The sequence below is a fragment of the Polistes dominula genome, unplaced genomic scaffold, assembly GCF_049000335.1.
Source record: "Polistes dominula isolate Pdom_NZ unplaced genomic scaffold, Pdom_raw_medaka contig_31, whole genome shotgun sequence".
Classification (NCBI taxonomy): Eukaryota; Metazoa; Arthropoda; class Insecta; order Hymenoptera; family Vespidae; genus Polistes; species Polistes dominula.
Window position 1 is genome coordinate 16,058 of NW_028300925.1, and position 23,633 is coordinate 39,690.

General features: G+C 28.8%; 2 protein-coding genes across 5 annotated transcripts in view; one reads left to right on the top strand and one right to left on the bottom strand.

The window, feature by feature from the left end:
* Positions 1–8,861, top strand: LOC107064639 (ATP-dependent DNA helicase Q5). Of its 2 annotated transcripts, none has more exons than XM_089171320.1 (14): positions 1–141; positions 4,620–5,148; positions 5,314–5,450; positions 5,556–5,720; positions 5,809–5,985; positions 6,043–6,222; positions 6,313–6,418; positions 6,592–6,703; positions 6,806–7,033; positions 7,120–7,317; positions 7,425–7,542; positions 7,604–7,693; positions 7,782–7,964; positions 8,076–8,861. In XM_089171320.1, exons 2-14 carry the CDS (start codon positions 5,061–5,063, stop codon positions 8,808–8,810), a joined length of 2,517 nt encoding a protein of 838 aa, XP_089027446.1. In that variant the 5' UTR covers positions 1–141; positions 4,620–5,060; the 3' UTR covers positions 8,811–8,861. The 2 variants fall into 2 exon arrangements, with proteins under 2 accessions (XP_089027446.1, XP_089027447.1); XM_089171321.1 differs by having other exon boundaries at positions 5,326–5,450.
* LOC107064675 (scavenger receptor class B member 1) overlaps positions 8,855–23,633 on the bottom strand; it is a 23,137-nt gene continuing 8,358 nt past the window's right edge. Inside the window, exons 1-8 of one of the 3 annotated variants that reach the window (XM_015317643.2) lie at positions 22,737–23,350; positions 16,001–16,256; positions 15,640–15,781; positions 13,336–13,536; positions 12,764–12,988; positions 12,131–12,293; positions 11,475–11,719; positions 8,855–11,291 (exon numbers count right to left, since the gene is read on the bottom strand). In XM_015317643.2, coding sequence (XP_015173129.2) covers positions 10,977–11,291; positions 11,475–11,719; positions 12,131–12,293; positions 12,764–12,988; positions 13,336–13,536; positions 15,640–15,781; positions 16,001–16,256; positions 22,737–22,965 — 1,776 coding nt within the window. In that variant the 5' untranslated portion in view covers positions 22,966–23,350 and the 3' untranslated portion in view covers positions 8,855–10,976. Of the gene's footprint in view, positions 11,292–11,474; positions 11,720–12,130; positions 12,294–12,763; positions 12,989–13,335; positions 13,537–15,639; positions 15,782–16,000; positions 16,257–17,530; positions 17,548–22,736; positions 23,351–23,633 lie in introns of those variants that run through there. The other 2 variants (XM_089171322.1, XM_015317644.2) reach the window with 2 other exon arrangements.

Consider the following 23,633-nt stretch of genomic DNA (forward strand, 5'->3'; position numbering starts at 1 on the left):
GTCCGTTCACTCGAGGAGCAAAAATGGCGGATGAGAGTACTCATCTCTATAGTGCTTTACGCGCACCTCTAGTAGTTTTTGGGTTCGTCTGCCGAACTTAGCGCTGGCAGCCGCGAGATGTCGGCACCGTCCTGGTCCAATGTGGGGAACAAGGTTAACGGAAAAGGTTGATCTGGAGATTTACGCGATAGTCGTCAATTAAAGTAACAAAAATATATAAATTTATTAACAAGATACAACTAAACTCTTGGACGCCATATATAGGACTAACTTACATTTCGACCGTTACATTCAACTTGGGTTTAGTTAGACCAGTACCCGCATAGGGAGGAAGGGCGCCAGTGTGCCGCGTCGATACACTAGGCACGTATCGCCACAACCACTCCCTCCCTAACATTTAACCTATCTTATTCTTAACAATATGTACAGTCTTTGAGGTTAATAATCTTTGGTACCTAATAAGTTTTAAATTGCACAGTTTTCTTTTCTTGTAGGTTTTCAAAAAACGCTGGTTTTAAACGTTCTGTAGACATATTTGTTGCTATTCCTTTGTAATCTATTTTAAAAACATGATCTGTCAGTCTTTCTATTATTGGAAATGGTCCTTCGTATGGTGCGTCTAATGACTTTTTCATTGCGTCTACTCTTACAAAAACATGGGTGCAGCTGTACAAGGTTTTGTGTACGAAAGGTTTGCTTTTTATATGATGTGCTGTTGGTACAGGACGTATTCTTCTCATATGTTCTCTGAATTTTTCTATATACATCTGTGGATTATCTGGTAGCTCTTCATTTAGAAAAAATTCTCCGGGAAGTCTTAGCGTTACTCCATATAGCATTTCTGCTGCGCTTGCTTTTAAATCTTCCTTATAGCTAGTACGTAAACCTAATAAAACTGTTGGTAAAATATCAACCCATTCTGTTGAACCGCTACAAATTATAGCTGTTTTGAGAGATCGATGCCATCGCTCTATTATTCCATTTGAAGCTGGATGATAAGCTGTTGTGCGAGTTCTTGTGCAACCTAAAAGTTTAGTCAGTGCATTAAATAATTGAGATTCGAATTGTGTACCTTGGTCTGTAGTAATCGTAACCGGAGCTCCAAATCTAGCGATCCATGTGCTATATAATGCGGTTGCTACTGTGTCAGCTGTTATATCTTTTATTGGAGTGGCTTCAGGCCATCTTGTAAAACGATCTATCATTGTAAGACAATATGTATATCCTTTTGATGGTGGTAATGGTCCTACGATATCTATATGGATGTGTTCGAATCGTCCCTTGGGTACCTCTATTTTTTCCGGAGTGATTTTATTATGGCGTTGTATTTTGCTTTTCTGGCACTTAATGCATGTTCTACTCCATTCTCTGATGTCTGCGTTCATTTTTGGCCATACGAAACTTTTCGCGATGATTCTCTTGGTGTTTCTACCACTGGGATGCGATAAGTTATGGGTGGCATTGAAAATTCTTTTACGTAGACTGTTCGGTACGTATGGACGTATATCATCTTTCTCTATGTCACAATACAGGTAGGAGTTTGAATCGTTTATTCTAATTTTGTACAGCTTCCACATAGGCATGCTTCCCTTTAAAATCTGTTGAAGTTCTTCATCTGTAGTTTGTTCTCTGATGAGTTCTTCAGTGGAGATTATGGTTGGCATGTCAATTTGCTCGATTCTCGATAGCGTGTCTGCTATTTGGTTATTTTGGCCTGTTATATGTACTATTTTTGTTGTAAATTGGCCGATATAATCTAGGTGTCTTAATTGTCTTGGAGTGGCTTTGTCGGATTTCTGGTGAAAAGCTTGAGTCAATGGTTTATGGTCGGTTTGTATAGTTATGTCTTGGCCTTCTAGAAGATGTTTGAAAAATTTTATACTTTTGTAGATGGCCAAAAGTTCTCGATCATAAGTGCTATATTTGAGTTGAGCTTTTTCGAGTTTTCTAGAGAAAAATCCGAGAGGTTTCCATTCGTCATTTTCCAATTGTTCCAAGACAGCTCCAATCGCCTTGTCTGAAGCATCAGTTGATAATCGTAGTTTTGCGTTTTCCTTAGGATAGTGTAGCAGTGATGTATCTGATATTTGTTTTTTACATAACTCAAATGCTTCTTCTGTGAGTGGAGTCCATTTTATCGGACGTTTGTCTCTTTTTTTTGTTCCAGTTAGTAAGGAGTTTAGCAATATATGAGTTTCTGCTGCTTTTGGTATAAACCTCCTATAGAAATTTAGTATACCTAGAAAACGTCTTAGGTCTGTTATCGTTTTAGGTTTGGGGTAATTCTGAATTGCCTGAACTCGTTCTGTCAACGGTGCAATACCAGCAGAGCTTATTTCAAAACCCAAATACCTGACTTTTTCCTTTGCCAATATGCATTTGTCTATATTTATAGATAAACCGTACTCCTCTAATCTTTTAAATACTGTTTGTAGATGTTGGTAATGTTCTTCTACTGATTTAGAAGCTATTAATATGTCATCTATATAGCAATAACAGTAGTGAAGGTTACGTAATACCGTGTCCATAAATCTCTGGAAAGATTGTGCTGCATTGCATAAACCAAAAGGCATTACCAGATATTCGAATAAACCGAATGGTGTAATTAATGCTGTTTTTTCTCTGTCTTCAGGAGCTATGGGAATTTGATGATAAGCACGAGCGAGATCTAAAACTGAGTATATTTTTGAGCCTTCTAACTGATGTGTAAAGTCGTGTATATGAGGAAGAGGATACCTATCTGGTTGAGTTATACTATTGAGCCTACGGTAGTCACCGCATGGTCTCCATTCTCCAGTTTTCTTCCTTACCATATGTAAAGGACTAGCCCATTGACTTTTTGACGGTTGACAAATACCTTGTTTTAGCATTAATTCGAATTCTTTTTTTGCAGCTTTAAGTTTTTCGGGTGGAAGACGTCTCGCTTTTTCTGTAATTGGAGGTCCTTTAGTTACTATGTAATGTTGAACTCGATGCTTTGTACTATTGGTGAAGTTTGGCTTGGTGATCGCCACGAATTTCCTTAGCAGCTCGTGACATCCACTACTGCTATTGATCGTAGTAATTGTGGGGTGACTGGAATTGCTAATTTCACCTCTGCTAGCAAGTTGCGTTTTGCCATCAATCAATTTTTTATTTTTTATGTCCACCAGTAAATTATAATATCCTAGGAAATCTACTCCCAAAATTGCTCTTGTTGTTTTTGCAACTGTGAACTTCCATATAAATTGTCTACGTAAGCCTAGGTTTATGGAAAGTACTTTTTTACCATACGTATGAATGGTTGAACCGTTTGCAGCATATAGGTTATATTCGCTGTCTAATGTTCTCCTGTCACCAGATGTTTTTGGGATAACAGATATATCAGCGCCTGTGTCTATCAAAAATCTTATTCCGGATATTCTGTCTGGAATTATGAGGCGGCTTTGTCTCTGTGCACCATCTCCAATCGCCTCAATATTAGATGGTGTATCTAGTTTCCCTGTTTTCGCTGATCTGGGCCGGTCCAGTTACAAGGTTTACGACATCTCCATGACTTTTCGCCAAATTTTGCATGGAAATAGCATGGTCTATTCCTATTACGACTCCTAGATCTTGATCTATTCCTGGAATGATAAACTGGTCGATCATATTGTCTGCCATGATATTTACCTCTTACTAAGGTTTCCAGGTGGGCCATTTTTTCTGTGAGCTGTGCCATTTCGTCATGTAGTTTTCTATCTTGTGTTTCGTCTCCCGAGCTTTTGTCAACTATGGTTGCTACCTCATAATGCCCTGTTCTTTCTATTGTTTTATCGGCTAGGGTTGCTAGACGTTCGAGACCAACGTCTTCTACGACTGCTAGTACTTCCTGTATTCTCGTTGGCAATCTCTGTAACCATAGGGTTTGTAGGACTTGGGTACTTACATTGTCTCCTGCTAATAATTTCATTTCTCTTAGCAGAACTGAAGGTTTTTTGTTCTGTAGCTCCAAGCCTGTAAGGAGTTGTCGAAATTTTGATTCTTCCGACGCTGTTAAGCGTGTGATCAATGCCTCCTTTATTTCAGTATATGAATCGTTAGACGTGGTGGCAATTATGTCCGCCACAATTTTCAAGGTCGCAACATCCAAATGTCGGACAACTGCTGCGCTTTTTACGGCATCAGAGCGTACATTATAAGCTGCGAATTCACGCTCTAGCATCATGAACCATAGCGTTGGTTCGTCTCTCATGAAAGGAGCTAATTTAACGCTACGAAATTCGCTTGCCTGTATCTCGGGTCCTTTGTTCTCTGTTCGACTATCTGCGCCATTTTTTGCTGTACCGGTCTTTGTTCCCTGAATTTCCATTTTTTTCCTTTTTTTATATTCCCGGGTTTCGGCACCAATTATTTATGTGGGGAACAAGGTTAACGGAAAAGGTTGATCTGGAGATTTACGCGATAGTCGTCAATTAAAGTAACAAAAATATATAAATTTATTAACAAGATACAACTAAACTCTTGGACGCCATATATAGGACTAACTTACATTTCGACCGTTACATTCAACTTGGGTTTAGTTAGACCAGTACCCGCATAGGGAGGAAGGGCGCCAGTGTGCCGCGTCGATACACTAGGCACGTATCGCCACATCCAAGACGTCAGAGCTACGGATAGTCAACCATGGGGTGTCAGCACCGAGCAGGTGCGGGATGCCACACATTGTCAGTATCTATTTCAAAAATAGATTTTCCGCGCATTTTTGATTGTAATTAGAATTTTTAACAGTTAAATAAAGTAACATTATAATGTAATTACTATTAAATTAAAATAATATCATATTTGGATCTATATTTTTATAATTCTTGAAAATAAATTGAAGAGTTGAAGAATGTTCTTTTCTTTTCATTTCTTGTATTTAATAGATTTTTTTTTTCAAAGGAATAATATTCTGAACTATGATAAAATGGAGGAATGGAGCTAACTTTGACAACCACTGTTTCGTCTTTAAGTTCATTTGAAAATGTGCTTGTTTTAATGATAATCAGTATTATTAAGATATTTTTTGTATTACCTTTATTCTAATAATTAACATTAAAATGTTATCAAACGTATTAAAATCTGTATTTGGTTATGATCATTTTAAAAGTGACATTCAGGAACGTGCCACTACTGCTATTTATAAAGGTTGGAAATTTCTATTTTGCATATGTAAATAAATTTCTTTTTTTAAATAACAAACCTTTTACTAAGTGTCAATATATGTAGATTGTAAATATTTATATAACTTATAAAATATAATATGTCAAGATATTTCTCTAAAAAATAGAAAAGAAATAATGAATAAATCAGAAATAATTTTAGGTAAACAAGATGTTTACGTATGTATGCCCACTGGATCAGGCAAGTCACTTTGCTTTCAATTACCTGCAATAATGAAGGAAGATAAAGTTACAATCGTATTTTCACCGCTATTAGCTCTAATGAAGGTACATAAGTATTTTTAAAAATATTTATATATATATATATGATATTATGATATTGCCAAAATACATGATTATACTAAAAATGATCTTAACAAATATTCCATATAGAATCAAGTGGATTTTTTAGTTAGTAAGAAAATTAAGGCAGTTTCGTTAAATTCAAATACATCTGTCAAAGATAGAAATGCAATAATGAAAGAATTATCATCTAATTCACCAAAAATTAAATTATTATATGTTACACCTGAAATGGGAGCACAACAGCATTTTCAAGTAAGAAAAGTTATGTTTAGGAAATATCTACGTAACTTAATGTAATAATGTAATTATTCTCTATTACTGTTATCTTGTCAAATTATAGGAGATTGTAATGAAGTTGCAAAAATCTAAGGCTCTATCTTATTTTGTTGTTGATGAAGCACATTGTTTAAGTCAATGGGGTCATGATTTTAGACCTAGTTATAGACAATTAGGTATATTTAAAAAACTTTGCCCTAAAATTCCTATAATTGCTCTAACTGCTACAGCTGCGAAAGAGGTACGTATACTAATTAATAAATTATTAAACAATTTATTTATGTTCACGTTTTTTTAGGTAGTTGATGACATATTACAGACATTGAACATGAAAAATCCATTAAAATTTTCAACTCCAGTCTTTCGTTCTAATCTTTATTACGATGTATGGTTTTTAGATATATTAGATAAACCATTTGATCATCTTAAAAATTTCATTGTGGAAGCCCTTGGTCCATTAAATGATTCTATGCCAAAAGTAATTAGAATCATTCTTATATTATCATTTATTTACTTTTTACTAATTTTCTATGTTATTATAATAAATAATGAATATCAATGATTACAGGCTAAAAGAAATTGTGGCATTATTTATTGTAGAAAAAAGGAAACCACAGAAATTATAGCTAATAAATTGAGTACGTTTAACATTCCAACTTTGGCATATCATGCTGGTACGTGGAAATAATTAAAATAGATTAATAATTGGTTGGTGTCATGAACTATATTATCAATATTTTTATATTTAGAGTTTTAAAATTAACGAATCCATCCGTGAAATATTTCATACTACCAACTAACTTCTCTTATTTATTTCTTTTTTTATGTTAAAATATTCAATATATAGGTTTGAAAAATCAAGAACGTAATGAAGTTCAGAATAAGTGGACAGTAGGTGAAGTACCAGTTATTGCAGCGACATGCAGTTTTGGAATGGGTGTTGATAAACCAACTGTAAGGTATTACATAAGTACAATATAATTAAATATAACAGATATCTTACATTGCTCTTGTATGTATATGTGTATTGAATTTTCTAAATATATTACTTTTTTAATTAGATTTGTAGTACATTGGACAGTTCCACAAAATATTGCAGCATATTATCAGGAATCTGGTAGATCAGGTAGAGATGGTAATCCAGCCTTTTGTAGGATATATTTTAGTAATGAAGAATTTGGAGCTATATCATTTTTAATAAAAGAAGAACATTCTCAGAAAAATACAGAACTTGGAAAAGTACGATGGAAGAATTTTGAAAAAAGTGTTGCATATTGTCTTGAGGCCAAGTAAAATATTTAAAAATTAATTTTTTATATAATTTATTTACTAATATAATATTTGATTCAATCTTTAATGTAAAATTTTTCTTTAGATGTCGACATGGTGTATTTTCTAAATACTTTGGAGATAGCCCACCTGCGTGCAAAAATCGTTGTGATGTATGTAAAAATAAAGATATTGTTCAAGCAAGAATTTCTCAATTTGAAATGTATCGACCACGATCAGGTACATATTCGAAAAAATCTTCGAGTATGACAGATGGTTTTGCACTTTCTAAATATGATGATATGTAAGTGCTGAATAGAAATTACATAAAAAAAATGTATATATATTTATAACTATTTGATTTAGTGTCATGTCCAATTTTTTTAATATAAATAAAATTTATATTTATAGGAATGAGTATGAAGAATCAAGTTCAAGAGAAAGACTAATCACCAGTGCTAAACGAGAAACTAAAGAATTCATTGAAAAGCAGTTTTCTTTGCGTCGAAATAACAATCGTAATGAAGAAGTATGTATATGTATTTAAGTACGCGTACATATAACAATATTTTCATTTAATGTTGGTTTAGGTACGGAAACAAAATGATAAAGATGCTGAACAAGCTAATGTTCGCGCTGCTGATAGTTCTGATATAAAAATAAAGGGTTTAACTGTACAAGTAAGTAATTATTAAACTAGATATACTTTGAATTGATAAAAGATTCTGTTTTTTTAATAAATATATTTTTCCTTTTAATTTGATTTAGCTACGAGAATATTTTTATGATAGATTAAAAACGGTTTTATATGAAAATTATAAACACGTGTGTGAAAAACTGGAGAAAAATTTTCAAGAAAAAGATATGCATAATATTGCTTATCAATTAGAATACAATAAGCTCTGTAGTACAACACTTCTTAACAAGTACAAATTTGATATGTCTAAATTGGTATGTATAATATATTAATCACATGAATGAAATTGTTTAATCTTTATATATGTATTATATTTATAATATAAAAGAGGTATATATATATATTTATATATATATTGTATTTAGATTTCGTCTATACGAAAATGTACTGATAGCAATACGCCACACGAAGCATTAAAAGAATATAGTATTAATAATGAAGATAATTCTAAAAAAGCAACATCTAAAACAGAGAATATGAATTTAAATGATGGTCAAAACAGATTAAAGAGTAATAATACAATGAAAAAGGAAAAAACTAAACAATGCAGTATCATGTCATATTTACAAAGTAAATCAAGTAATAGTTCTCATGATACCACATTTAAGACAGCTTTAGAAATCAAAAATAAAAATCAACTAAAAGATAGTGAAAAGAATGAATCTAATAAAAATTATAATTTAACTGGTATTAATAACGAAATTAAAATAACGATGACTGAACATGAAGAAAGAGAAACGACGATAAAAGGTGGTAACAATTTTAAAAGTGTTGGTTTTATTTCAGCCAAAATAATTAATGAAAATAATATTCAAACTGCAAAGGATAAGATGCGTAATATACCTAAAACGAGTATTAAAGAGAAGAAAGTTAGTAAAAATATCGTCCCAAAAGATAACATTTTTTGTGAACAAACTCTACTTTCTAGAAGTTCCATTAGTAAAGACACAATTAAAGAAACTAGACTTGATAATAAAACAGACATTTTAAGTGATAATGAAAAGCTTATAAGTGAAGTTAAAGTGCATAAGGAAGTAAATAAGCGTAAAGTTAATGATTCATTTGACGACGATACTCATAAGAAAAAAGAAAAAACATAGAAGCCAAAGAATAATAATTAATTTAAGAAATAAAAACAAAGATGTAACAGATAGTGTTTGTTTTAATTATAGAACCGTTAAAGAAGTAATCTATACTACTACAGTAATTTAAGTTAAAAAATAATCTAATCTAAGGTACGATAATCATCAATACAACATTTTGCACTGTTGTTTCACTTATCTTATTGAAGGTAATATCATAAAATATTTTTGCCATATATAAGTCTATTAAATTTTGTAAGTGTATATATATATATATATATATATATATATATATATATATATATATATATATATATATATATACGAATTGTATAAGTATATTTATACGAAGGATTATATTTATTTATTTGTCATTGATTGCATACATATTACCTCTAATTATTTTTAATATTTATAATAAAATTTAAAAACTAAATATCCAATTATATCAAGTTCTTCTTGAATCTTTTTTGCAAAATACAAAAATATTAATAGACTAGTAACATTGTGAATATTTTTATAGAAATCTTTATTAAAAATTAAATGCTTGTTATTATCTACGCTCTTGAGATTATTAAATTGGCAAGATCGCTAGTGTTTAATCACGGACATTATTTGTTGTTTAAAATACATACATTGTATCATAATAATCATTTAAGTGGTTATTCTAGTATGAGCATCTGTTTTTGTAGTAATTTTTGGGAATTTAATTTAAAGAAACGTTTTAATCTACAGTGTTATTTTTTTTTTTTTTGCAGTTATATTAACCGTTTGCACTCCGTTGTCTCACCGTATGAGACATTAAAGTTTATTAGTGATTACGGGGAATGAAGTTATTTCAGCACAACTTTTTGAGACATGCATGTTTCCCTGATGTTTTTTTTTTTTTAAATAGAACAAGACATCGAATCAAAATATAGTAAAATAACAAAGATGTATAAAAAAAATGTCAGCGGGTTTTGTGTTCTAAGAGAATGCGAGACGTGTGCTTACGACGGTCCGAGAACTTTTAGAGAAACGTCTAGGCATCATAAACGAGCATATTTCTTTTGGTTATATTCAGAATGTTTTATTCATTTTGTTGGACGGAAGGAATTAAAAAAACAGATTAACAAAGTGACAGTACTTAAAATAGAGAACTTCGATTTTTACTACAAAATTTTCATTTCTCACATCCTAAAAAAATATTAATATTAAAGAAATTAACAAAATAGCTAATTTAATAATAGCTTGACATATACTTTATATGTCTGTTGCAAAATTGCAAGTCGATCGAAGTAGTTTCTTTAAAAAGTGCTGCTTTGAAAGAAACGCATTTAATGTTTTACTTTAAAATTGTTAAGACCTGTTTTTAAGAATTTAAACTATAAGAATATGAAAAAAAAAAATCAATTTTTTTTTTGACGAGACACGACAATACTCTCCCCAATTGTCGTTCATAATAATTATTGATTTCTTATCAAATATCATTTCTTTCTACTTTTTAAAAATAATAACACCTTAAGAAAATAATTTACGTATACGCATATACATGTGTCGAAATGCCTTGTGTTATTATCTATTACGCAATAAGTACACCAACAATTATTAATTTTGTTACGTAAAAGTTGTCTTACTTTTTCTATAATGTTATTTACATATTTACATATTTACTTCTTTAAAAATTAATCACAATCATTTTGTATACGAAATGCAAAAACGTATATGTAATAATATGCTTAAAATACGTATTTACTTCAAAATAGGAATACAACGATATTCTTGATAAAAGTCAGTTCAATTACTATTAATTATTCATTGATATACTAAATGAAAATTATTAAAGATTATTCAACAATCATAATTAATTAAACCAAACGATTTGTACTAAAATTTATAAGAATATCAAATTAGATTGATTTACTAGAATTTTTTTCCATTTTCTTTATAATTTACTTAAAAAAATGGGCAGACCAAAAACTTTCTTCTATTTAGCATTATCGAATTCTTGAACCTTTATTGTCGTACATATTTTCCTTTCCCATATTCATTTAGTTACGAAAGAACATTAAATTTTTGATTAAATATATATTATATATAAGTATAAATGTAATCCTTGATAACGATAGCCTCTTTCTATATCTCAAATCGATTTTTATGAGATAACAATCAAACGATTATTTTCTTCATTATTGATAATTCATTTCATGTATTGGATGCCGCTTTGTTTTCTGATTTATTAAGCAAAGTATTGTAATGACTTTCTGTTTCTTTCGTTTTCGTAAAGGAAGATCTGTCATTTAAAAATTGTAATCGTTTTCTTTGCATTTCTTCTTCGAACCATTCACCATTACCCGTTGATTCTTTCGGACGATAAAGAAGTATTTTAACGACACTCCAAATAAGAAAAATTGTACCAAAAATGAACAGAAGATATATAACGACTTCTTGCAATATTGGTAAAACATTTAAATATATATAAAATAATACGTTTCTCTTCGATGGTAATTCATACATTCCCTAAAAAAGAGAAGAAAAACATTTTATATAATTATTACAATTCATAAAAAGCGCCAACATGTTCAGCAAAGAATTAGTACAATGATTGCTTGTAGATGGCGCTAGAGATATCATTTGTGTAAATCAAAACTTTGCTTTTAATTTACTTTTTGCTTTTAATATCGTTTTGATATCGGTACTTACTATTTCGAACCAAAGAAGAGGGAGAACAAAGTTAGAAAACTTTTCTACTCTGGCCATATGTCCGATTTCCTGGAACGCCATGTTAATTTGAAAACGGAAAGCCAAATCAACCGGTAAGCCTGATTCTGGTTGTATATAAAAATATGATTCGTGTTTTTCCGCGTTTGGTTGCAAACCGTTTACCGCTTCGAGTAGAGATGGATGAGATTTGTAAAAATGTGGAAAGGACAATGCTATCGGGAAACCTGAAAAAAGTCAGACAAATACAAGTTAAAACCAAAGAACAATCTTTCTAATAATTACGAATTATTTAAAAATATTATTTTATGTAAAGAAAATTTGATAAATGGATTGTTTGTGACATCAGAAGGTGACATCATAACAAAATAAATTTTTATTTAACTTTTTTGCTCGTTAGAATTTTACGATTGTTGCGCATTATTTTTTTTTCTAAATTTAATGACATAATAAAATAATCGATTATCCAACAATTATTATACTGTCTATGTATGGTCATTAACAATGTAACAAATAACATTACTTATTAATACGTAATTGATGCAAATAAAAACAATATGTTGAAAAGATTTCATTGAAATTCTTAGATCGAATTGGAAACAAAAGAAAGAAAATGAAAAAAAAGACATTTAGCTTACCGTAATAACAAGCGGTTACATCTATCAAACCTGGTGGTAAACAACGTTCTTCACGGCAGAAACACTTGTTTTCTTTGTTATAAGCACCATTGTCCATTTCGTTCTCCATGAAATTATATTTGTAAGCATATAAGCCTTTTACAACTTTTTCACCAGTTCGCGTCTGTAATATGTGTATATGTCGTTAATAATTATTTTCCCCTATAAATGATATTTTAATATGTAGGAATAATATTAAATTCCTATAACTCACTATTCTTCTGTTTATATCTACAAAAAATTATATATAGTACCACTTTTAAAGTTGTGTATGCTGTTATGCTTATTAGATTTTTGCTTGAAAATTATTGATATAGAATGCTTGACAGAAGACAATTTAGAAATAAATACATTAGTATACCTTTATAACATACTTAAATATTATTTATATATAATTAAGCAAATGCGAAAATAAGATTTTAAGATTTTAATTTTTTTTTGTTTTTTTTTGTTTTTTTTTTTAGTATAATTATTATCGTATAATATATTAATAATAATAGTATAATACTTATAATTGTACTATACCAAGGATAAATATATTCATATATACAAAAGCTTATGAAAGGGTTAACAATAGCGATAATTTAAACTCACCATGTGAGCACTGCGACAAAGACTTTTTCGAAAGAAAAGAAGTGTATCGTTAGGTTGAATATAAGTTGGAAATTTAGTTCCATCACTGGCACCATGAATATTCGCACATTTTCCTTTCCAATAGGGAAGATCAATATTTCCGTTGTATTTGTCGATTAAACCAGTCATCTTTATATCGTCACCCCCGGTGTAAATGGTCTCATAATCACCATCGAAGTCATACATCTAAAAAGAATAAAGGAAAAAAAAAAAAAAAGAAAAATACAAAAAAGCAAAATAGGAAGAAGATTAAGATTTCGCAATGATGAAAAATTTTTCATTATGTAAGTCATGATTATAACGATGAAATAACATAGTTCTTGAAAAATCATTACCACGAATTGGTATTCAATGTTATTATTATACAGTAGTTGTCACGATTCTAGTACTAGAAGGTTCGCTATTTTGATGTGTCATGCTTGTTATTGTGAAAAGTAAATGATTTCTTAACTGAGTCATTATTATAGAATTTTTTTTAATATGCTCGTGTAAATGAAAATTAAAATTAATTAAAGAAATATTATGTAACTTACTCTATCGATGAGACCAAGTTTATCAAATTTGATCCAAGCTGGCATGAGTTTATTCCCTAGAGTAACCAGAGTGGATTCGTAACCGAACATGAATTCTCGAGCAGTCATTGGAACCAATGGTTTCGTGTCTGTTTGAAATATCAATAAATTTAAGCCCCATCTTGTAAAGTACGATGCTTCTCTCATCACATTGGTTATGCTCTGAAAATGACAATTTATAAAAATGTATATTTTAATAATAAGTTATTTAACCCTCTGAATGTGAGTAACGAACTTCAGGAATCCACGTGTAAGCGATAGTGGAGATACAGCTTATTAAATTAAAGTTTGGATAGAATTTAATGGAAGTTTAATAGAATGTTCTTCGACGCTCATTGTCAGAGGATTAAATTATGTCGATAATTTAATTAATTTTATCAATTAATCTTATATTTCCTTTGAAAGGAATTAAGATTGATGTTATTGGAATATTGTTATATGATACCAATGGTAAATCATGTTTTTATGAAATTTGCCTTGGAGATTTCACAAAGAAATCATGTTTGTGTCAAAGTCAAGTATTTCTTCATGTTACATTACGTGAAATTACTTTTACGCATGACCTGCAATATTTCATCACAAAAAGAGAACATGCGTTTTGTTTTTGATCGATAGTTTAATCAATGATTTAATCGATGAAAATCGTTCAGAAATGATGATTAATAAGAATATACAGTTATGATATAAAATTTTTTTCAAAAAGTTTCATTTCGTATAAAAAATACGTAAAATTATAAAAATATTTTTTAAAAATTTAATATATCACATTATTATGAACTAAATTATTCTCGTATTAAAAGAGACGTAAAATGATTCATTTAACATTGAATTTTGTGTTCAAACGTGTTACGTTTCTAAACTTCTTCACACTTTTGATGATATGGTTAATATGACGTATATGTTTATGCTTATTTCGTGGAGTTCTTTTGATTATAAATTTGATAGGTCCATGGAATGATATCAAATATATATATATATATATATATATTTAATGTAGTATATGTATGATGATGCAATTTTCACACGTAATTTTTACAGTTCGTGTCAAGTATTATCATTTATTGTGATATTTATTTTTTTTTTATGTGTCGATTAAAGAAAAGAAATTTCTCCTTCTCTTTGTTTTTTTCTTCTTTTTTATGTCACGGAGCATTAGGATATTTTCCTTGAGGTTTTTCGTAATTCTTCAAGAGCGCAACGTTAGATTACCTCATACTAATTCGCGTAATTTCTTCGCGTAGGAAAGTACTAGAAAGGAGTAGCAATTGAAGAAGGATGAAAAGAAGAAGAAGGAGAAAGGTGAAGAAGTGGTGGTGGAGGAGGAGGAGGAGGAGGAGGAGGAGGAGGAGGAGGGGGGATGTGGACAACCTCGGAGGAAAGTGAAACGTTAGCGTCTGTTACGTGCAAAGCTCGTAAATACACTGCGGTTGAGAATGTTTAACTGTTTGTATATGAAGGTTTAAGGTAATTTTATCTTTGTTCTTTCGTATATACTTTTACAAAGATCTTCCGTTATTGAATGATGATTCATTTAGAAGAAAAATTTGGGAGGTATTTGTGGTATGTGTGAATTTATGTAAGTATGTGAATTGACTGAATAATCAATATCCTGATACATGTTTAGCATAACATTACGAATGATCATTTATTATTCAACATTATTCTATTCACTATTTTTATTTCTCGTTGATGCTACGAGCAATTTAATTTGGAAGAGATTGAAAATAAAAACAAAATTTTTTTTTTTTTTTAATTTATTTGTTGTATTTTATATATATATATATATATATATAAGAATGCATGGAAGATATATATATATATTCTGTGCATTCTTTACACGTGAACCTTCGTACGATTTAGAAAGGTGAATAACACGGAGAGTCCATGGTATTGTCAAGGTCAAAGTTTTTACGAGTTTGAACACAGAGTACGACAGATAAATCAAACCAAGAGAAATATTTTATTCGTCAAAGAAATATCTTTTATATGTAAATTATATGTGATCCAAATGTTTTCATAATTTTGATAACTTTCTTTGAAACACGTTAATATCATCTATTTTTAGTTCTTTTTTTATACGCACACGAATGATAGAATATGAATTGCATGCTAAATTATATTATCAATAACATTTTGCGACCTTTTTTCTATTATTTTATGTATTAAATATTTCCAGATATGTATATTTGTTAATACTTTTTTTCAAATATTATTTATTCAAATTTTAATGGGAGAGATAATGTGGTAATTAATTTGTTTACTTACTAGAAGAGCGATATTTGGTAAGATGAGAATATCTTGTTCGGTGCCATTACTCATTTCCGGTACATATTCTAAAGGATGAAACGGTGTAACAGATACAGTGTCATTGTTGTTAAACTTGACGTTTCCATGCTCCATATGTTCTCTAAATTATAGAAATTTACATATCATTATATGAAATCATCGTTGGGTATCTATAAAAACACACACACATGTATATATCTGTGCATAGATGTACACGTAAGGTTAGATATAATTTATCTTTCGAGATTGGTTAGAAAGACTTGTAATTGCTTTTTTTTTTTTTTTTTTTTTTTATAATAACAAGAAAAAGTGAATAAACAATAAACTTGTTTTTGCTCACTTATACACGTAAGGTCCAACTTCTTGGAAATTGAGCTTGCTGTCCTTCCCAGATAAAAATTCCTCATGATTAGTAATATTGAAGAGATAGACTTTCAAAAAAATATCAACGTCAGGTTTTCTCCAGAATTCAAATATCTCACCACCCTCGCTAAAAATGACTTTAAATTTGAATAATAAATTGTAAGGTTGACAAACGAGAATAAAGCAGCCTGTTGCGAGTCCGATTAATCCTAATGCCATTAGTATAAAAATACCTGTGAATTAAAACAAAAACAAAATAAAATTAAATCGTGAGTTTTAAAATTATATTTTTCCAAATTAGCATGAATAATAACTGGTAAAGGTCAGTTGCAAAAAGTAATAGATCGTATTATATAATATTAGAAAATTACGTATTTCATTGATACTATTCCCTTTCTTTTTTCTAAAAAACACGTTTTAGTCGTTTGAATAATCAAATACTTTGCCATTCATATATTTATGATTTTAAACTTGACCTCTACAAGCTACATTGTGAATTTTATCATTGAAATAAAGTGAATAATTTTTTAAAGACTTTCTTACATAATTGTAAATGTACAAAGCTTATGATTTTTTTTCAATACAAAAGAAAAATCATCTAAAATTTATTATTTTTTTATGACTAGTCAAGTTCACAAAATTACAAGAAGTTGCATTAAAAAATCTTTGCTTTCTTTTGCTGAAGTTGAATTTAAAATGTCGTACCGTGCAGTACGGAATTGTGATTGTCTTATCAGCTGCATAAGAGAGAGAATAATTTTTTTTTTAATGTCACGTAATTGATATATGTGTACGCACGTAATAGCGAAAAGATAAAATATATTGAACATACGATGGAATTTATTTTTTTTTCTTTTCTTTTTTTATTCCAATGAGATGAAGCTTTGTGTTTACTAAAGACAATGCTGTCGTTTCTTCTTCGCATTAAGAGAGGGAGAGAGTTTGATTCTTAAACAAAATTTAACACTTACTATTAAACTAAAACTCTAAATTCAGACTTGAGAACAAAGAAAATATTTGATAATTTCTGTCGAAATTTCAATTTAAATCGATCGAAAAGGTAAGGTTTAATCGAACGATTTAAAAAACAGTACACGTAGCTGTATCCTTGCATGGCGTTATACTAACTACTTGTTGCATTTATCGATCGTATTGTTTCTATACGAATGGTTTGCATCTTTTTACTCAATCTTTAAATCAAATTTTATGCTGCATTTATTGAAAAAAACTTTACTACTATGTATATATATATATATATATGTTTTGAAAGTATGTATATACATGTGTAATACATGTCATCAATTTTTCCAATTAACAGAAGTATTAGAATTATGCATCTGTAAATATTTATTAGATAATTTCGATAAACTTTGAAATAACGAAGAAAGTTTTCTCGAGTTGATTTATACATTTAATAACAACGAATAAGATAGCTAGAACGATATTAGAAATGATTTAAGAAGAATAATGATGAGATTAAAAATAAATGTTCAATGAAACTACTAACATTACAGTATTTCTTGATGAATTCGTTATTCCGACTAATATTATTTCTTCTCTAGATGCTTTGTGTTGATTCGATGCGACAATGACTGTGATCGTTTCCTCGTGAGAGAAGAAGAAAGAGAAAAAGTTATTCTTATCATTTGCATGTACATACGTCGATAACGACGTAATAATCAATTCTTTATGTCTAACTGTTAAATAATCGAGCTATAAATTTCTTCGCATAAAAATGTCGATAGATCGTGGAAACTTATCTCCAATCGAATTGTGGAAAATCATAGTATAAATACTATTACCTATTTTGATAATACAATATTCTACTTATTGTTACATAAAAAATATAGGGGAAAAAACTACACATTTATTTTAATTTTTCGATTTTTTTTTTTTTTTGGCTATTTATTGGGTCAGTATTTCAAATGAATTGTTTCAATATTTGTAATAAAATATCAATATTTATAACTCTCTTATATTGAAGAAAATATTGATATGTAGTAACCATTTACTGTATATAATAAAATATTAATTAAAAGTATTTAAGAATAATGACCGAGAAAATGAAGATACTTTGTTATATATATATATATATATATATATTATGTATCGCTAGTATATATTTAACTATCAAAATGAACCTTACATATAGTTCGATCAAGTCACGCACACGGAGAAGAGACTAATGTCCTTCGAATACTTTTAGTTGTTTAAGGAAACATGTTTGCCCTTTTTTTACTCTCCAACGATTGCAAGATCCGTTTACCAGTGTGGTTCCAGAAATGATGTTGTAACAATTTTCCGGCTGGTAATCGAAGCACGACCGTAACTTTACGACTATATAGATACAGATAGAAAGCGTACCGACGCATGATTTGCTTTGATTTTATTTGTACCATACTATATTTTGGACTAGAATTTTTCGAAACTTATAATTATTACTTTTAGTAATTTCTACCTTCGTTTCCTTAACGATATTTTTTTATTATTCAATATTTATCTCCTTCTATGTATCTATCTTTTTAAGAATTATTCACGTTAGAGTTTTACTTAAGAAATGTTTAATTCCTTTTAGAAATGTAATGAAATTTAAATGGATAAAGGATATTGAAGAAAATTTATTGCCATACTTTTGACATTAGAATTTAATCTTATTAGAAAGTATAATTATATATCATACATACATATGACACAACAGTAATATGATTCAATTTTTAAATAAAGTTTGGAAAATTAAGCGATCAAGCTTGTTTTAAAGAAAATTTGATAAACTATATATGTGATCAGAATTATAATCAAATTGTTTTGTAATTCTTTGAAGCTAAATCTCTTATTTATGTTTTGACATTGTGCAAGAACAAAAGATACAACAGGTTTAATGTTTTCCTGTCTGTTTCTTTCTACGATTAGGCTTCCTTGTTATGTTACGATTGATTTATTATTGCGTCGAGGCCAATGACTCCGACAATGACATCGCAAATCGAATGAATTCTACTTAAAAATTCTGTGTACAGATATAAGAAGAACCCTATCTTTCTCTCCCCTATTTCATTTTTTTTTATATATAATATTATCCATTTTTTCTTTAAAAATAACATTTTATATTACTATTTTTTGCAATCATATATAAGAAACTAATAAAACGTTGATATTTCGATTTTTGCATAATTTATAGATACCTACTGTATCTAGAAGTAAAGGAGGAATGCTAATTTAAATCCCGATGTCTTTACAAGTCACAACGACCGACAATGATCAAACGTGAAAGTGTAAGAGTTTCGAGATAATCTTGTGCTTGAATGGCAGCCGCTCCTCTGCGCAACAGAAAAGAAAATGAAAACACTTTCCACTTCTTGCTTCTTTCAATATTTGTTTCCCAAATATTTGGAAGAATTATTATTATTGGTTTAACGATAAATAAATAAATAAATAAATATGTACAATAATGAACAAGAATAAATTTTTGATTAATAACCTTTTTTTTTTTTTTGGCGGAAAAATTACGATTTAAATTATTACAGAAAACAGGAAAAGAATAAAAGATTATAAATCTATCATGTAAAGCATTTCAATGAGTTACGATACGAAGTAAAACATCGACTGATATTTTATCTTATGCTGTACTAAAGCAAACTGAATGTTTCGAATAATTCTGTATATAGTCACAATGGAGCTATTATTCTTATCGAATAAACAAGGGTTATAGTACGGAAAATCGACGCAACTACGGTTCGCTGTCCTGTCTATGAACAAAACGATTTTATTAACATTGAACGTTCTATATATGATTGTTATTAATACTTTAACGATCAACATTAGGGGTGAGCTATAATCATTTTTAATAGATTATACAAAAATTATAAGAACGCGATTTAAAATAGATCATTTTTATTATTTTAGTTTGATGAATTATTTTCATTATTTTGTGATTAGAAATTAAAATTTCATATTTACAATTAATTATTTATAATATATATATATATATATATATATATATATATATATATATATATGTAAATGCAATATTATAACATGAATAAATAAGATCGGTGTTGAAGAATGGAAATTTTTGATGAAACACTTATACTTCTATTTCTTCACTTTAAACCGGTTTATTAAAAAAAAAACCTACAATAATTCATTTTCCACAAATATATTCTACGTCTTTGTTCGTAAATACAACAATCTAATACGTTTCTTATAACATATAAATATATATTCGTTTATAATATTTAATATATGTATCTTTTTTTTTATAATAATTAATATTCCGACGATTAATTAATTTGTAGAAAATGTTTCAGAAACATATATTTATATGAGATAAAAGAAACAAGAAATTTGTTTTTTTTTATATGAATTAATAATCATCGCATTTCTTTGTATAGGTATTTAAAAGCTTTGATGCACAAATTAAAATTGAATGGATCAAATTTTGTAGTCTGTTTCTTTTATTTAATTTTTCTTATGTTATATTTTTTTTAAATATAAAATTTCGCGTAACGAAGATATTGAGATAATAGTTAAGTATTGTTAACTTTTTATTATTTATCAAGAATTATATGAAGATTTTCATATTAAATTATCTTCAGGCCTCACAGAAAGAACTATAACATATTCTAGGCATGTATCAAACTAACGATTAAAAGCTAGTGTATGCGTTACGAATAATATAACAACCTTTATAATACTGAACAAAGATATGCTATATATACAAATATATAATAGTAGTGTTCCTATTTAAAGTCTAGTCTATTATTCGCGAGAGGTCTACTCTTCCGGAGTTCATCGTGCTGCTTTAAAAAAATTTCTTTTTTTTTAAACAACATGTGTGTTTTATTATTATTATTATTATTATTATTATTATTATTATTATTATTAGGTATTATTATTATTATTATTTTGTATGTACACGAGATAAAAAAACATACATATTTAATATAGAAATTATATTTTACAAATAAAAGTTCGATTTCATTGGAATCCTTTCGAATAGCTTTATTCGATCGTGCATCGATTCTTTAATAAAATTGTACATAGGATTTTATGTTGATGTGAAGTAATTGAGCCGATTGTAATTGTTTTTTTTTTTTTTTAATTGACAAATACAACTTTGTGACATGTGTAATAATTAGTGATTTCTTTTTTCATTAGGTCGAATGATAAAACGAATAAGTATTGAAAACGGTGAAAGGTTTCGAACGAAGGAAAAATGTTTTATGTGCTAGATCAAACAAAGTCTGTAATCAACAACCTTAAAATTGGTAAGTATATATATATATATATATATAAAAATATTTTTAGATAAAAAACAATATTCTTTTTCTTTTTCACTTGTAATCTAAGTTCATCTAAGGAATGTTTAGTTTCTTATTTAATTTTCTTTTGTTAAGATTAATTTAAGTTTATATTCGTATCTTTGAATGTTCGAGGATATAATCATTTATTACAATAAATAGGACAGAAAAGTTTTATATATTATTTTACAAGGACTCCGTCTCAGTCATGTATCTCGGAAGGATAATGTTTTTGTAAATGATGAACGTGTTTCGATTGTTAATTGTTTCATTATAGTCATAGCGGTTTGATCATCGCGCAGTTTTAAACGTATCATCTTAGACAAATATAAATTTTTTATTATTTATAATTTTTTAAATTATTTCAAATATTTTGAGGTGATCGAGATGTTATATATTGACAATATAATATCATATTAATCGACATAGTTTTTACTGTAGAAATAACAAAAAAAGAAATGACAATGAATCCACAAGAAGACAGAAGGATTGTTTGAAAAAAAAAAATGTGTTACATATATAAAACGTATAATTGATATTTTATCTAGAAGAATGATCTATAATATTCATGAGGGTCCTTTTTTCTTTTTTAAATAAAAAAAAGAAAAAAAAGTTGAAAAAATTGGATTATTATCTAAGATAATGATTGATTTGTTTTTTTCCTTTTAGTTTGATTTGAACATTTCAAACGTCTGTTATAAGTTATATGTCTAACATTTATCAATAATTAATGTCGTGCGAGAATATTATTGTTAACGAAGTGTTTACTACGTACTAAACGTTTTTCTCAAGAAAACTGGATTACATTTTTTTTTCACTTTTTATCTATATTTTTTATTCATAGAGTTAATTATCTGGAATAAATTGTTAATACGGTCATTGTATGATATAATGTCAATGTATATGCGTTTATAATGCAATATATAAGCATTACTTGCATTACACGTGTTTTACATGAATTTCTGAAAGATTGTATCGTTCCAAGGGTTTATATTATTTATAACAATGCATAATGAATTCGTATTCGAGTATCGTCATACGTTTTTCTATCGTCTATGTTATTTGTAGATATTCGAAAAATTAAAGAAAAGCCTTAAAAGTAACATGGAATAAACACATTAGTTCTACTTTTACAAATAGAGAAGTTAAATATTATTGATCACTATTGAAAAATTATAATCTCCAACATAAGTAAGTCTTTAATGCTTGAAAATTAGTGTTTACTGTGTATGTTATTTGATCGAGAAATACAATAGTAGATGTTTGATAAATTCATGAGAGAGAGAGAGAGAGAGAGAGAGAGAGAGAGAGAGAGAAAGAGTATGAGTGGCAAGTGGTGAACGTAACCGAATATCGTAAACGAATTATTATTTTTATTCAGTTTTCTTAAAAAGTAAACAAAAAATTACTACTCACTTCGTAATTGCTTCTGTCTGTCATTATGTTGTATCGGTAAGGTTGTTGTTGCATTGAAAAACTGATTCATTAAAACCGAAGACTTTCTCCGGTTTCTTGTATTTCGCGATATCGTTAGCTCATCATGTTCATTTGTACCGTTAGCAGTAAAATTATTATTATTATTATTATTCACTGTAGAACGTCTACGTTCAGTCAGTCTATTCCAAATTATTAATATATCCTTCATGGCGTATATACACTTCACCACAAATTTTTCTTTTAAATAATTAACACAATCAGATTAATAATATCGATCTATCTTTCGATCGATTGATATCGAAATCACTAACAATGAAAGAATATATCTTTTTAATAAAATGAAATAATTTTCAAATATGTATACACATGTATTCCATTATTTGTTTTATTTTCAATTTTAATTAGTTTGTGATAATATCTTCTTCAGGATCGTCCGAGTGATCCTGTGAATCACGTATAAATTCCAATTCTACTGTCAAAAGAATTTATATAGTAATCTAGCTGTTGGTGTGAGCACCATGCAATACCATACGAAAGTGATAGAAACGTGGATCGGTCGACTTCGAAAAATATACTACTATCCCCACCCCGTATGGGAACTTCATACCTGTCTCTCTCTCTCTCTCTCTTCTTTCACTGTGTTTTCAAAGCACGTGGAACTCTGACCAATCAGATTGTGTTGATTTCTTCCTCCATTTATATATATTCCCTCTCTTTCTCTCTTTCTCTCTTTCTCTTATTATTTTTTCTTTCTCTTTATATCCTGTTTCTTTTGTTTTATTTCGTTTTTTGCATTCCAGTATTTTTATATTTTTGTCCCTTTTTTGCCATTAATGATTAGATTCTTCGAAAGAAAGGGGGTAACCTTTTAAAGGG